This window comes from Erythrolamprus reginae, chromosome 2 (assembly GCF_031021105.1).
Source record: "Erythrolamprus reginae isolate rEryReg1 chromosome 2, rEryReg1.hap1, whole genome shotgun sequence".
Lineage (NCBI taxonomy): Eukaryota > Metazoa > Chordata > Lepidosauria > Squamata > Dipsadidae > Erythrolamprus > Erythrolamprus reginae.
The window spans coordinates 235,608,448-235,625,697 of NC_091951.1; the positions used below are offsets into that span (position 1 = coordinate 235,608,448).

Consider the following 17,250-nt stretch of genomic DNA (forward strand, 5'->3'; position numbering starts at 1 on the left):
GTATGAAGTAGGATCTGAAGAAACATTCAGAACTTGGGCTTCCTTGAAGAATAGTAATGTGATAATTATTTACCCTATTTTTCGGAGTATAAGATGTACCTTAGTTTTGGGGGAGGAAAATAGGGAAAGAATCTGCCTACCAGGTATCCATCTGGCTAGCGTCCTTAGTCTGGTCAGCTTCAGCACATTATTTTATCCCTGGTTAGGGCTCTAAACATCATTAGCACCTGGAAAGAAACATTCGGAGCAAGGAGAAATGGAAAAAAACTTGCAAAGACTTAGGGCTTGGAAAACATTCTTTGCAGAGAGTAACAATGAAAAGAGCTTGCAAGCCAGTAAGAGCTGGGAACATCATTAGCACCTGGTTAGGGCTGGAAAGAAACTTATTTGGAACAAGTTAGAGCAATGAAAAAAACCCTGCAAAGACTTAGGGCTTGGAAAATATTCTTTGCAGAGAGTAACAATGAAAGGGCTTGCAAGCCAGTAAGAGCTGGGAACATCATTAGCACCTGGTTAGGGCTGGAAAGAAACTTATTCGGAACAAATTAGAGCAATGAAAAAAACCCTGCAAAGACTTAGGGCTTGGAAAATATTCTTTGCAGAGAGTAACAATGAAAGGGCTTGCAAGCCAGTAAGAGCTGGGAACATCATTAGCACCTGGTTAGGGCTGGAAAGAAACTTATTCGGAACAAATTAGAGCAATGAAAAAACCCCTGCAAAGACTAAGAGCTTGGAAAATATTCTTTACAGAGAGAAACAATGAAAGGGCTTGCAAGGTAAGAGCTGGGAAGATCATTAGTAGCTAGTTAGGGCTGGGGGGGAAAAGCTACATTCAGAGCATAACACACACACAAATTATCAGCCTCTTTTAGGGAGGAAAAAGAGGCATCCTATACTCCAAAAAACATGGCATTTTATTTATTTATTGAATTTATAGGCCCCAAAGAGCACACACAGAGCTGCAGGGCTTTCTGAGAGTGAGACACAGAGGCGGGGAGCAAGAGATAGTGACACACACACACACACACACACGCACGCACGCAGAGACAAAGACAGTGATGGAGATAGGCTAAATCTGTATACCCCTCCTTTCTTTCTCTTGGTCCCTGATTGGCGGGAAACGGGTGGCTACTGCTAGGTTTGCTCGAAATGCGTGTTGGGGCGATGTCAAAACGTGTCTTCTAACTCTCCGGCACTCACCCGCAACTTTGTGCCCCTCCAAGCCTGTCTTGCTGAGGGGGAGAAGCAGCCTTGATGCTTCTGCCCCCCATCCACATGGCCCCAGTCAAAGCTGAAATCGGAGAGGGTACATGAAACAGAAAGCGGTGCGTTTTGCTGCAAGAGCCGGATCAGGCCTCAACGCCATTCAACTCACCAATGGGGGCGCTTCTGCCGGCCCCTTCCCCCCAACTGGGCTGTTGTGCTCAGCAGGGCAGGGGAGCGCTTCCCCATGCCGTCCTTTTTTTTCTCTTGGCCTCAACCACAAGGGAGAAGGAAGGCCAGGCTTGGGAGATGGACCCCCACCCCGCAACATCTGCCCCCGCCGTTCTCTCCCAGCAGTCTTTGCTGGTGGCAACAGCGAATGTACCAGGCGAAATGCTGTTGCCACGCAAAGGCAGGTGCAGGGGTGCTTTGCTTCTGCACTAAGGCTCTGACCATGCCACTGCCGCGATAGGTTGACAGAGGGCCCAAATAGCCGCATGCAGCTCCAGAGCTGCAGGTTGCCAACCTCTGGTATAGTTGGTGGGAATTTAATCAACACATCTGGATGGCACCAAGATAAGAAGGGTATCCTGCTAAGTTATATCAACAGCAGAAAAGGTAATTTCTTCTCGAGCATGAAAGGACCCTTGGTGACCCAGTGGTCGGAATGCAGTATAGTAGGCTAACTCTGCCCACAGTCTGGAGTTTGATTTTGATGGGCTCAAGGTTGACTCAGCCTTCCATCCTTCCGAGGTCATTAGAATGAGGGCCCGGATTGTTGGGGACAATATATTGACATTTGTAAACAGCCCAGAGAGTGCTGTAAAGCAGTGTTTTTCAACCAGTGTGCCGTGGCACACTAGTGTGCCGTGAGACATGGTCAGGGGTGCCGTGGGAAAAATTAAACATAGGTCCCCAAACTATGGCCCGTGTGCTGGATACAGCCCGCGGAGGCCATTTATCCAGCCCCCCGCCAGCTGCCTCCATCCAAACATAAACATTCCCCTCACAATCCCTCCAGCTATCAGTGACAGGAAGAGTGGAGGCACAGGGAACGCTCACTGACCAATCACCTTCTAGGATTCATCCCGACCACTAGCGATGAACCAATAGCAGGTCCCTCTCATCCACACCCAGGAAGGTCCCCGCTCGGGCTGCTGCACACTTGTCATTGTGTGGCCGCAGCGAGTAGTTGAAGCTGCTACTCCTCCCCATGGTCCCGATTTCTAATCCTGGTGGTACCACCACTAGATGTATAATATGTACTGTTTTAGAGTGTCATTTTGTGTCATTTTGGTTGGTGGTGTGCCCCAGGATTTTGTAAATGTAAAAAATGTGCCGCGGCTCAAAAAAGGTTGAAATCACTGCTGTAAAGCACTATTGGGTGGTTTATATTGCTATGAACACATCATGAACTAGTCAGGGGAAGAACCAATACTTGTTTCATCTCCATGTTCAGTTAGGAGCTGCTATGGTATTCTGGTCTCTCTATTTCATTCCCATCAACACAATTCGAAGATTGCAGGTTAGGAAGTAGGCAATATTTATCTTGAAAATGACTATCTTTTTCGATTGCTTTTTTTTTTTTTAATTGAAAATAGGCTGATCTGGTTTCATTCTCTTTTCTTAGACCACCTCAGGCCATGTCCAGTTTGACAACTGCAATTTTGAAAACAGTCAGCTGCAGATCCATGCTCCTGGGACCTGCCAGGTTAAATTCTGCACTTTCAATCAGTCCAGCATCCATTTCCATAGCGTGGCTGTCTGTCTCCTGGAAAACTGCGAATTTGTCGGCAGTGAAAATGCTTCAGTGACAGTAGAAGGAGGTCCATCTTTGGACCGGAACTGGGCCTGCAAGCACTTGACCGCGTTGGCAAAATCTCGCTCCGTTTTGCTGCAGACCTCTGAGCCCTCCCATTGCAATATATCAAAGTTTGAGAGCCAGGGAACTCTTCCAGTGTCGGACATGAGGACCTGTGACATTGTGGTCGCCGAAAACCCAAGTCACCTATTCCCTGTTTCACAGACTCAAGTGGTACCAAGGAGGGGCCTTGAGAAGGAAAGGGAGGTGTCTGGGAACCTTAACACAGCGCCCAAAGAAGAGGCCATGACCATAGACACGGATTCCAGCGACAGCGAACTCAGCCTGAGCAGTGAGAATGAAGACGAGGATGAGTCACTGTACAAACTGCCTTACCAGGCTCATAGCTTGAGCCACAGGCTGGCCAAGGTTGTCCATGGTAGGCCGTCCACCGATGGTTTACCAGCCCTTCAGAGCGACTATGAGCTGAAGCCTTTGGCTCAGGAGCTGCAGCAAGATAAGGAGGCTCAGTCTCTTGCCAACACCATGCAAGGATGCCTCGTCAGGAAATGTCTTTTCAGGGATGGAAAAGGTGGCATCTTTTTGTGTTCCCAGGGACACGCCAGAGTGGAAGGGAGCATCTTCAGGGATTTGACCTATGCTGTGCGATGCATACAAAACAGTAAGGTGCTGTAAAAGGCAGGAGCAGATCTTGCATGCTACAGTTTAAACCTAAAGTAATATTTATTTGTTTATTTATTTATTTGTTTGTTTATTCATTCATTCATTCATTCATTTATTTATTTATTTATTCGATTTTTATGCCACCCTTCTCCTTAGACTCACGGCGGCTTACAACATGTTAGCAATAGCACTTTTAAACCAAAATTATGCATTTGGTCCCGTCGACTAAACAATGTCGTCTGGCGGGCCCCAGGGAAAGAGCCTTCTCTGTGGCGGCCCCGGCTCTCTGGAATCAACTCCCCCCAGAGATTAGAACTGCTCCCACCCTCCTTGTCTTTCGTAAACTACTCAAGACCCACCTATACCGCCAGGCATGGGGGATTTGAGACATCTTATCCCCAGGCTCTTTATAATTTATCTTTGGTACGTATGTGTTGTTTGGTTTTAATATGATAGGGTTTTAGTTATTTCTTTTAATATTAGATTTGTGCCACTATAATATTGTTTTTATCATTGTTGTGAGCCACCCCGAGTCTTCATTCATTCATTCATTCATTCATTCATTCATTCATTCATTCATTCATTCATTCATTCATTTATTTATTCGATTTTTATGCCGCCCTTCTCCTTAGACTCAGGGCAGCTTACAACATGTTAGCAATAGCACTTTTAAACAGAGCTAGGCTATTGCCCCCACAATCCGGGTCCTCATTTTACCCATCTCGGAAGGATGGAAGGCTGAGTCAACCTTGAGCCAGTGATGAGATTTGAACCGCTGACCTTCAGATCTATAGTCAGCTTCAGTGTCCTGCAGTACAGCACTCTACCTGCTGCGCCACCCCAACTCATCATTTAGCTGTTTTTTAAGGCCAAACTTGATCAGCCTGGCAATTGTATCTACAAATATTTGCGAATGTGTATTATGTTAGCCTTGTAATATTTTTCTAAGCACACTTTTTCAAAACAAAACGATAAATAATTCGAAGGGCATAATTTTGGTTTAGTTTTTTTAAGTTGGATGTTTGTCTACATGGCATCGGACCAGAATATCTCTGGGACCACCTTCTGCCGCACGAATCCCAGCGACCAGTTAGGTCCCACAGAGTTGGCCTTCTCTGGGTCTCGTCGCCTAAACAATGCCGTCTGGCGGGCCCTAGGGGAAGAGCCTTCTCTGTGGTGCCCCTGGCTCTCTGGAATCAACTCCCCCCGGAGATTAGAACTGCTCCCACCCTCCTTGTCTTTCGTAAACTACTCAAGACCCACCTATACCGCCAGGCATGGGGGATTTGAGACATCTTTCCCCCAGGCTCCTTATAATTTATGTTTGGTATGTATGTGTTGTTTGGTTTTAAGATGATAGGGTTTTAGTTATTTCTTTTAATATTAGATTTGTGCCACTATAATATCATTGTTGTGAGCTGCCCCGAGTCTTCGGAGAGGGGCGGCATACAAATCTAATATATTATTATTATTATTATTATTATTATTATTATTATTATTATTATTATTATTATACTATACGCAGATTAACTTTAGTTGTTAATGAGTTGCCTTATGTTGAACAGTGATGTTAATGATAGGAGAGGCCAAGATGTATGAAGAATTGTGAAGCCTCACCCTTTTCCTATTTTAAATTTTCTCCAAAGGTTCTGCTGGCTTCATAGTATCCCCAAGCCTTACATTTACATTTTAACATAACTTCCTCAATAAATTGAATAAATAGAAGAGCAGAAACAATTAAAAAAACCCAATCCAATAGAAATGATAAGATGTTCTAAAGATGCTTTTTTAAGAGGCAACTGGACTTTCTGGTTTTTCTTTGAAGGCATTTCACTTCTCGTCCAAGAAGCTTCTTCAGCTCTGTTCTGTTGGGCTCTCTGGTAGACTCCTCCCCAAAATTCACAGGTACAAATTTCAGACACACACACGTTTGAAAATTCAAAACAATGTTCTTTATCATGAAAATTCACTTAAACCAAGCCCTCTTTTGGTATAGCAAAGAGCACTTGTCTCCAAACAAACTGGTAATTTGTACAAGTCCCTTATCAGTTCTGTGATACTTAGTTTGCAGCTGTGAGGCAATTCACAGTCCTTCTTCTTTCACAAAGTGAAACACACTTTGCTCTGGTTTAGTTTCAAAGCGGGGGAAAATCAGCACACAAAAGGTCAAAGTCAGTAAAGCAGTCACGAAACACAACGATCAGATAATCCTCCACAATGGCCAAACCCACAGGCTGCTCTTTATAGCAGCCTCACTAATGACCACAGCCCCACCCAACCACAGGTGGCCTCATTTTCTTTGATAATAATCTCTCAGTTGTTGTTGCCTATGCATCGCTCTCCGCATGCGTGGCTGTATCATTAACTCTTGTTCTGAATCCAAGGAGGAGCTAGACAATTGATCTCCTTCTGAGCTGTCTGCCACACTCTCCTCCTCCCTGTCACTCATGTCTTCTTTGTCAGAGGAGCCTTCATCATCAGATTCCACCGGGGGCAAAACAGGCCTGCACTATATGGATGTCTCCCCCACATCCACAGTCCTTGGGGCAGGAGCAGGGCCAAAGCTAACCACAACAAGCTCTGACTCAGAATGCTGAAGATGCTCCTTGGATGAGAAATGAAACAGCTTCAAAGAAAAACCAGAAAGTCCAGGCGGCTTTTGAAAAAAAGCACCTTTGGGACACAACCATGACCTGGATGACAGAGAATCTCCATAGACAAGAGATTCATAGAAAGTGCCGTAGCATTCCCTGACTTTTCCTTCTTCCCTTTTAATGAAATTGCAGAATTCAATTTGCCCTGCAGGTTTGTAAATAGGAAAAATAAAAAGATTCCTGGTACTTTGTTGGGCTGCAATTCATTTGGTGAGTCAATCTTTATGAAGGTCTGGTTCAAAAGGGCTTCAGCTTTTGCTGCAGAATATTAGACCGCAGAGTGTTTCTTCACTTTTGTTAACAATGATCTGTGAATCCATATTGTTCATTCATCACCACTCTACCTAGCGCACACGTGTGCCCCTGCTCATCCATCCAGCCCTACACGCATTCATTTACACTTGTAATACACAGTGAATTTCACAATTCTGCGCTGAGCTTGCTGAAGTGATCATGGTCATGTCATTCCTCTTTTGCAAATCCCACTTCACCATACCTACGGGTGCTTTATTTAGCACAGGAGGCCCTGTGTGAATCATTCCCCAGTGGCAGAACTTGGAAACAAAGGCAGGTCCTGACAGCCCTCCTGGGTTTGTTGCTTCTAATTGAGAAAAAAATTGAGGCACCCAGCTAGATAATTTGGATAGGGGCTATGGAAGGGAAAGGAGTACCTGCACAAGATATACCGTATTTTTTGGAGTATAAGATGCACCTTTTCCCTTCCTAAAAGAGGCTGATAATTTGGGTGTGTCTTATACTCTGAATGTAGCTTTTTTTTCCAGCCCCAACTAGGTGCTAACGATCTTCCCAGCTCTTACCTTGCAGGTTCTTTCATTGTTACTTTCTGCAAAGAATGTTTTCTAAGCCCTAAGTCTTTGCAGGGTTTTTTCCATTGCTCTATTTGCTCTGAGTGTTTCTTTCCAGGTGCTAATGATGTTCCCAGCTCTTACTGGCTTGCAAGCTCTTTCATTGTAACTCTCTCAGAATAAAAATTGACTGAATGAATGAATGAATGAATGAATGAATGAATGAATGAATGAACAAACAAACAAACAAACAAACAAATAAATAAAGTTTTTTAAGACTGGGGGATAAAATAAATGTGCTAGCCAGATGAATACCTGGTAAGCAGATTCTTTTCCCTATTTTCCTCCCCAAAAACTAAGGTGCGTCTTATACTCCGAAAAATACGGTATACTGTATTTTAAAGCCTCCTTGTGTCTTTTCAGCCATCTGGCAACCATACTATTTATTGCCCTCTGTTTGGCAAGCCTTGGGCATTTAGAACTAGCTCTTTACTGTAGACTATTTGCCTAAGAATCGGCTAGAGGCTCATGGTCCTATTTATTGAAAAAAATATTATTGTAGGTTTGTAATCAGTTGGATATGTGAGAAGCAAATAGATGGAAATAAAAAGCTGAATCATGTTGTCAGTGTGTCACTAATCCTCCAGGACAATTGCAATACAATAATGCCTTGCCTCAGGAAAGCAGTGTAGAGATTTCCTCAAGGAGGGCCAGGTTTCTTATGCAGGAAAAAGCAGAGGGATAACATGGTGACAGCAGTCTTTGGAGGTGGGGTGGGAGAGATAGTTAGAGTTGGCATGGCTCTGGTGGGAACCCTTAACTTGTGATTCATGTGCCCTTCCCAATGGCTATATTGTTCTCGGGTGAAAATGGCTTGTGGTTAGACTTATATTTTCTGTTCTTGTGTTTCAAGGCAATGATTCACTGCAAAGAGTAGGGAGAAGGAAATAATGATTGATTTAGGTTTTGTTTATATCAGGTCCCATGGACTCTCATTTTGTCTCACCTTGAGGTATAACAAGCAGGAAGAGGGAGATTGTGATCCCGCTGTATAGAGTGCTGGTGAGACCACATTTGGAATACTGTGTTCAGTTCTGGAGACCTCACCTACAAAAAGATATTGACAAAATTGAACGGGTCCAAAGACGGGCTACAAGAATGGTGGAAGGTCTTAAGCATAAAACATATCAGGAAAGACTTAATGAACTCAATCTGTATAGTCTGGAGGACAGAAGGAAAAGGGGGGACATGATCGAAACATTTAAATATGTCAAAGGGTTAAATAAGGTTCAGGAGGGAAGTGTTTTTAATAGGAAAGTGAACACAAGAACAAGGGGACACAATCTGAAGTTAGTTGGGGGAAAGATCAAAGGCAACATGAGAAAATATTATTTTTACTGAAAGAGTAGTAGATCCTTGGAACAAACTTCCAGCAGACGTGGTTGGTAAATCCACAGTAACTGAATTTAAACATGCCTGGGATAAACATATATCCATCCTAAGATAAAATACAAAAAATAGTATAAGGGCAGACTAGATGGATCATGAGGTCTTTTTCTGCCGTCAGTCTTCTATGTTTCTATGTTTGATTTGTAGTTAATTCACAGTATTTAAAAGACTTAGAAAGAGCATCTATGAGAAACTCATTCTCCTTCATTCTTAAAAGATTTCATATTGTCGCTTTCTGATTCTGACTTTACTGCTGGGAAACCAAAGGGAAAAAAAGCTGCAGAGGTGGGAGGTTTCTGATATCTGGGTATCTAATTTCTGACTCACCTGGTTTTCTGATAGAAAGAGAGCACTTGTTGCAGTCCCTGCTTTTTCTGGAATGGGATTTCGATCTCCCCCTACCCTGACCTTATTTAACTGGACACTTAAATCTGACTTTTCTCCATGCCTAAGATAGGGTGGATGACAGGCTCCTTGTGGAAATGTTTTATGCTATCTTTGTTTTGCCTTTCCTAAGAATACAGTATTTCAATCTATAATGTTTTGTCTTGTTCCACACTGCCCAGGGAAAGAGGGAGGGAGGGAGGGAGCTGGGTGGATAAAAATCTGTGATTTAAAAAACAAAATCAGTTTTTAAAATATTTATTTATTGATTTGATTTGATTTGTATCCCAATGAGACTCAGGGTGGCTTACAGCAATATAAAAATACAATAATCAGATGGTATTTACATCAGGGTTTTTTATTTTTATCAAATTTATTTTAATACAATGCTTTTGGAGTACAAAATCTATTTAAAAATAGTTTTCTATTTAACATACATTCACAATTTAGTTTATTCAGCATGAAATGGATCTTAGGAGGCTGTATTTTCTGCAATACTGTATTGGGACTGTCGTTGAGTCAGCAGCAGGCCAGAGGAGTAGCCGCTGCGGGATAGAGATGACAGTTGCTCTTTAAAAATTATGATTTAAAGCGAGTTGATTTAAAATGAATTAATTTAAATCAAGCCTTTTTACTAGTGATTTAAATAATTGTTTAGAGGGAGGGAGGGAGGGAGGGAGGAAGGAAGGAAGTGGATTCTTAAGTATATTATGGAAATGAACTACCTTATAAACTTGCTCTGAATCTGCACTGAACAATGCAAGGAGTGGTGGAGATGTATTTTTCCATGTGTTTGATACACCAAAGGTATTATTGGAGTTAGCAAGCACAGAGAAATGCATTTGCTGATAGAAGTGGGACTGTTCCTGTTTAGTAAAATACAGTAGTCCCACATGTGTTAAATCATAATGTGATTTGTTTGTGTTGGATGGCGTTTTCTACAAACCCAGTGCTGACATTTTCTAATTCAGAGTTCCTGGTTTAATCTATATGTTTTCCAGTTATTACTGACCAAAATTAAGTAAACCATTGGCTGAATGTAATGCAAAAATTCAGCCTTAAGTTGGCTTTTTTTCTGTTTTCTTTGAACCAATTCATACAGTATTTTTTGGACAACGTTTTCAGGAGTAGTTTCCCCTTGCCTTCTCCTTAGGATAGAGAGTGACTGGCCCAATGGCAATTAGTTAGCTTCCATGCCTAAGATAGGACTAGAACTTACAATCCTTCTGCTCTTTGTCCAGTGCCTTGAACCATTTATCACTTAGCTGAATCAAAATTTAAACTGTGAGTCATCAGGATGGAATGGTCAATCAAGAAACAAAATATTCCTTTTTTTTCAGATTAAGAAACAAAATACAGTGTTCCCTCGATTTCCGCAGGGGATGCGTTCCGAGACCACCTGCGAAAGTCGAATTTCCACGAAGTAGAGATGCGGAAGTAAATACACAATTTTTGGCTATGGACAGTATCACAAGCCTTCCCTTAACACTTTAAACCCCTAAATTACAATTTCCCATTCCCTTAACAACCATTTACTCACCATTATTACTGGTACTCACCATTGAATAAGGCACTTAGTGATCCTGATATTTATAAACATAATTATTTATTAACAATATTTTTTTTTGTTACTTATTTCCAAAAATTATTAGTTTGGTGATGAAGTATGACATCATCGGATGGGAAAAACCGTGGTATGCGGAAAAAACCACGAAGTATTTTTTAATTAATATGTTTTGAAAAACCGTGGTATAGGCTATTCGCGAAGTTCAAACCCGCAAAAATCGAGGGAATACTGTATTTCTTTTTTTTTCAGATCAAGAAACAAAATATTCCATTTTTTTCAGACTCCTGTCTGAAAACATCCATCTGCTGAAATATCATTTGTCTTGGCATTGCTTAAAAGGTTAGGAGTCTTCTCGTCCAGTGCAATTTCCCCTACCCACCATCCCCATTTTACATCTGGGTCTCATCTCTTGAAATGGCAAACAGTGAGAAAGTTCAGTGTTCCAAGATGATGAAACTGGGAAGCTGAAATGAGAGAATATGCAATGTTCTTTGAATTGCATCTGAGCCTGAATCCTGAATCCTTATGATATATTGGCAAAAGCTAAACTGAGCATGAAGGCAAATGTGTCTTCACAGCTAGCTTGCTGGCCTTTTTTTTCCTCCTTCTTGCAATGCAGATTGTACCATGGGGAGTAGGCTGACAATAAAGAAGATTTGAGTTGATGTGGGGAGCTAATTTAAGCTTCCCCCTGCAAGTCTGGAGGGAAGCTCCTCCTTCAAAACCGATATTTGCATTGAAAGGAAGCCTCCCGCTGGTGCCATTATCAGACTGTCCCAGCAGGTGCCATTTACATTTTTAAAATACCTGCCCATTTGATGCAAGGATGAATTCCGTGTCTCCTGCTATAAGTCAGGCATCGCAGAACCGCTAAGGAGCAAAAGGCTTGAAGGAGAAGTAGCCGTGCATGATTGGCAAAACAGCTCTGCGCCTCCGTGCATAACCCTGGGCTTTTCATCCCATTAGCCACGGGCTTCCATTTCATTTAAAGCACAGCAAAGTGGAAACTTTCTTTTGCTTTGCTTGGGCAGTCTCAGAAAAAGGCTGCTTGACGATGGTTTTTTTGTTCCATGCCTATGCTCATCATGTTCAAATTTACTTCTCGGTGACAGGAGGTGAATTTGTTTTACATATTTAGTGATTCAATAGTCTCTCTCTCTCTCTCTCTCTCTCTCTCTCTCTGGTTTGAAAGAATTGAAACATTAAAAAAATATTTTAAAAATTCAGAGATAAACATGAAATAATATAAGATAAAAGAAAAGAAAGAAGAGTAACGGGAAGTGAAAAACTAAGAGAAGGGTAAAAGAAATAGGAAAAAATGGGGAAAATATATTAAAAAATGACTTCTGGTTTTCTTTATTATGGTTACAAACTGTTATTTTCTCTTCGCCATCATTAAAAATTACACCATTATCCTCTTCTCATAATCAAACCTTTTAAATAAGGAAACCTATAAATCACCAGCTCAATTTTTTTTGCTAATTTCAGCTAAAGGTCCCTAAGAGGTTTTCAATCAGGTGATTTAACTGTCAGGCCCAAAAGACCAGGTCTACATAGTCAGAATTAAAAATTGATTGATATTGCTACATAGCCAATGCACAGTTATCTTCTCAACTAATAGCACCTGCTTGAAGTTAGATAAGATTCGACAGAATTCAAGTGGGATTGGATTTATTCTGCTCATAGCAGCTAAGGATTCTTGGCTAACCCCTCTTTTAACTCCATCCCCAGATTTTGCCACTCGTCCTCCTATATCAAAAGAACCTTGAAGATGCTGAGTTGATTGAACTTGATTGATTGAATTTAATGATTTTTTTGGATTTCCAAAAGGCCTGTTTTGTTTGGTTTTGTCATTTTATTTTGCTTCTATGTATCAGGATAATGAAGTTTAGGTAAAAGTTGTGTGAAATTCTATCTATTGTTTTTGTTCTATTTATTTCATTTTCCCTGCCCTTGTTCCTACTTGCCTCCTTTTTGGCATCTTAACAACCATGCAAAGTAGAATTTAGAATAGATGAGCAAAGTCTCTTTGGACATAATGGTCTCACAGGTTTACATGTAGGCTTGATGGATCAAGCCAGCACTTTGAATTGCAGTTGGAAACGCATTGGCAGCCAATGCAACATCAGTGTAATATTGTTGATATGATTCTTGCTGCCTATGGGCAGCTGTACAATGCACTAATTGGCAGTTAGTGAATAATATTCGTAGTCAGCCCCAGGTAGAACATGTTGTAGTAATCCAGTCTTAAATTAATGAGGGCACCAGTCAAGGTTGTCTCTTTCCCACAAAAGGCAAAAGTTGGCACCTTAACTAAAGCTGTAAAAACATTTTTTCTCAGTGACAATTTCCATTTGCTGTCATGCAGAAGGCATAAAGTCTACGGAGAGGGGCATACAAATTAATTAATTAAACAAACAAACAAACAAATAAATCAATAAATCTTGGAGAACCACGGTAGAGCCATGGTGGTGCAGTGGTTAGAGTGCAGTACTGCTGGCTACTTCTGCCGATCGCCAGCTGCCAGCAGTTTGGCTGATCAAATCTCACCAGGCTCAAGGTTGACTCAACCCTCCATCCTACCCAGGTGGGTAAAATTGTTGGGGGCAATAGGCTGACTCTGTAAACTGCTTAGAGAGGGCTGTAAAGCACTGTGACACGGTATATAAGTCTAAATGCTATTGCTATACTGTAATACTAATGCTATAACCTCCAATTTGTTCCTGTTGAGAGTTAACGAAAGGGCTGTAATCCAACCAGATGGCTTCTGGTCAGCCAGTGACTCCATCTTGGAAAAGAGGGCTGACTGGGCCCTGGAGACAATGGACTCAAGAGATGGTTTAGAGTGGGATTCTGGCTTGACTCAAATTTGGGGTGGGTCCTGCGGTGTCGTAACATCATACTGTATTTGGAAAGAACAAGTCTCAGGGAATCAGGGTGTAACATGATCATTTCCCTCATTTTTTCCTCTCTGAGATGAAGTGTTACATAGTCTCAGAACATGGAGATTTTTCTCAGTTTTCATATCTACTCGTGGACAGTTTTTGACATTTCTTAGTGTTTATATTGACTGCCTGCCAGAATGAAGAAGGGATTGTCCACGTTTGTAAATAGGTAACCAGTAGACAATCTAGACCACGGGTTTCAAACTCAAAGCCCAGGGGCCAGATCCATTAAGGTGCTTAGATCTGAATTGTAGAGCCACCCTGGAGACAGTGAGGGACCGTGGTGCCTTTGCCAGCGAAAGCGGGCTCCCGAGCTCCGTTTCCGGCTGTGACAGCAACCCTCTGCCAGTGAAAAAGAAGCTTGGGTGTTTTCGCTGGCAGAGTGATCGGGCTGCCACAGGTGCCCCTGACATGAGTGACATCGAGCAGGCCATGCCCACTCTAGCCACATTCACCCAGCCCCTCCCCCCCGAGGTAAAACACAACCCTGATGTGTCCCTCAATGAAATAGAGTTTGACACCCCTGATTTACGGGACTGTCTCCTGCCTCATAGCTCCCAGCGACTGGTTAGAGCCCATAGGGTCAGCCTTTTCCGAATTCTGTCGACTAAGCAGTGCTGGTTGGCGGGGCCGTGGGGGAGGGCCTTCTCTGGGTAGCCCCGACTCTCTGGCACCAAGTACCCCCTGAGATCCGTACTGCCCCCACCCTACTGGATTTATTTGTTGGCTTGTTTGTTCGATTTCTACGCCCTTCTCCTAGGACTCAGGGTGGCTTACAACATAAATAATACACATTTTCTGGAAGGCTTTGAAAATTTGACTTTGCCGGCAGGCCTGGGGGCTACGAGAAACTGACACCTCTTTAATTCCAGCCTAAATAAGATTTGATTGGGATGTTTGATATGGTATGATTGTATTAAATGAGTTTTTAAGGCTTTTTATATTATTATCAGCATTGCAAATTAAACTGTTTATACCGTTTTTTAATTATTTTATTGTTGTAAGTTGTCTGGAGTCTTTCAGGATTGGGCGGCATACAAATTCAAACAAACAAACACACAAATCTAGACCAACCATCCATAGCAGCTAAGTGTGCTACATAAAGAACCATGGGAATTCCTTCCCAGCACATGTAAAAAGAAGGCATTAGGAGAAAACTGGCTGAATGCCCATGTTCCCAAGCCAGCGACTCTGAGATCCAATTGAGTGAGTTGAGAAGCCAATCTCTGTAAGCTTCTGAAGCTGATCCATCACAGCCAAAGTTAAGATAGCTGTAAAACACCTGTCAGTCTATTACTCTGATAGGATAAGCGCAGTATTTTCTGTTAATATGCCGGATTGCCAGTTTAATATTCTAATCAGGGCTTGACCTCTGTGCCAGGTTAGCAGTGAGTGACTAATAGGCAGAGGAGCATAGCTGCTTGTCTTTTCTTCCTGCATTTTAATTAACCGATTGGAAGGGGAAGCCAGCCATCTTTTCAAATGAGCAAATAAAGGAGATTGTAATTTCATTATCAGCTTTGATATGCGCTGCTCGCTAAGGCAAGAATATTGCAATTTGTAGATTTGTTTCTTTACGCTTGTCAGGCAAGGGTTTAAAGGTTTGTTGGACTGGAAAAGAATTACATGCATGCGTATTTAAACCACTTATTTGCTCAAGTAAACCAATGCCCGGATTTAATTTTTTTTTCCCAGCAGTGAGTGTAAATTAAATCTCAGGGTGATATGTATTTGCTTTCAGCATCCTGTTGTTTTGTAAGTCAGTTAGCTCTAAACTATAAGCTCTTGGTCAAATACAGTAGTCCCAGCAAATAAAATACTAAGTGTCCACTACAAGCAAGGGTTCCTACTATTTTTCTGCATGTGTGACTGTACTGCCACTTCCACTCAGCCTTCTAGGTGACATACAGCAGGTAAACATTTTGCCTTTGCTTCCTTTAATGACTCATAATGCCCTCATTGGTAAGAATTGAAGCCATATACCATGTGTCAATTTGGAAAGTATTGCTCCATGTGCAAAAGCATCTGAGAGACTTTCAAAATGGAGGGGAGGGGGGAATCACTCCCTGTAGTATGTTAGAAGCAACTTAACAACAACAACAACAACAACAACAACAGAGTTGGAAGGGACTTTGGAGGTCTTCTAATCCAGCGTTTCCCAACCGGTGTGCCGCAAGACACAGCCAGGTGTGCCGTGAAGCTCCTAGGGAAGCTCCAGCTGGGCGGGGCGCTGCCGGTGCCGACCTGGAGCTCCCGCTCGCAGCTGTCCCCCGGCTCCTGCTCGATGCCACGGTTTTCGGCGCTCCTGCTGGGCCCCAAAGAAGGAAGGCAGGAAGAAGGAGAGCTTCATTCTTCGCGCCTTTTTCTCGCCTTCCTTCTTTGGGGCCCACCAGGAGAGCGCCAGAAACCGCGGCATCAGGCAGGAGCCGAGGGACAGCTGCGAGTGGGAGCCCCAGGTCGGCGGCACCGGCAGCACCTCACCCAGCTGGAGCTTCTCTGGCGGCGGCGGCAAGTGTCCTTTGGGGCCCGGCGGGAGGGCACTGGCAGTGGGAGTGGGGGGGGGGGTGGCTGCAGCGGCCGCAGGCAGTCGCGGGGAGATGGCGGCGGCGAGAGGGAGCTCTCTCTCTCTCTCTCTCTCAGCTGACTGCAAGCGGGAGCTCTGACGGTGGCGGTTGGACGTGCTGCTGGATGCCGTACATGCTAGCGCTGCGGGCCTGGCATATACGGCATCCAGCAGCACGTCCAGCTGCCGCCGTCAGGGCTCCCGCTTGCAGTCAGCTGAGAGAGAGAGAGAGAGAGAGAAAGAAAGAGAGACATATAAGAGAGGCAGAGAGAGAGAGAGAGAAAGAGAGACATAGCAAGAGAGGTAGAGAAAGAGAGACAGAGCGAGAAAGAGAGACAGCAAGAGAGGCAGAGAAAGAGAGACAGAGCGAGAAAGAGAGACAGCAAGAGAGGCAGAGAAAGAGAGAGAGAGAAAGAGAGAGAGAAAGAGAGACATAGCAAGAAAGGCAGAGAGAGAAAAAGAAAGAGAGACATAGCAAGAGAAAAAGAGAGACTTAGCAAGAGAGGCAGAGAGAGAGAGAGAAAGAGAAAGAGAAAGAGAAAGAAAGAGAGACATAGCAAGAGAGACAGAGAGAGAGAAAGAAAGAGAGATAGCAAGAGAGGCAAAGAGAAAGAAAGAGACGTATAGCAAGAGACAGTGAAAGAGAGAGAGCAAGAAAGAGAGAAAAAAGCAAGAAAAAGATAGCAAGAGAGACACAGAGAGAGAGAGAGAGCAAGGGAGAGAGAAAGACATAGAGGAAGGGAAGGAGGGAGAGAGAAAGAGAGCAAAAAAGAGAGGAAGAAAGAAAGAAAGAGGGATGGAGAGAGAGAAAGAAGGGAAGGAAGGAAAAGAGAGAAAGAGGGAGAAATAGAGCGAAAGGGAGGAAGAGAGAGGTTTTTTTGTCCAAGCTTTTCTTTAGCCCGCCCCCCCACCCCCCACCCCTTTCAATGTTCCCTAGGATTTTGAAAATATGAATAATGTGCCGCGGCTCAAAAAAGGTTGGGAAACACTGTTCTAGTCCAACCCCCTGCTTAGACAGGAAACCTTACACTACTTCAGACAGATGGTTATCCAACATCTGCTTAAAAACTTCCAGTGTTGGGGCATTCACAACTTCTGGAGGCAAGGTGTTCCACTGATCCATCGTTCTGATTGTCAGGAAATTTCTCCTTAGTTCTAAGTTACTTCTCTCCTTGTTTAGTTTCCACCCATTGC

The 17,250-nt window shown here is 43.1% G+C and overlaps 1 protein-coding gene across 1 annotated transcript in view; it reads left to right on the forward strand.

Annotated features, from left to right (window-relative positions):
- Positions 1–17,250, forward strand: part of FBXO10 (F-box protein 10) — a 51,610-nt gene that overhangs the window by 10,373 nt on the left and 23,987 nt on the right. The window contains exon 3 of the mRNA XM_070742260.1: positions 2,834–3,691. Within this exon, the coding sequence (XP_070598361.1) occupies positions 2,834–3,691 (858 nt within the window). The remainder of the gene's footprint in view (positions 1–2,833; positions 3,692–17,250) is intronic.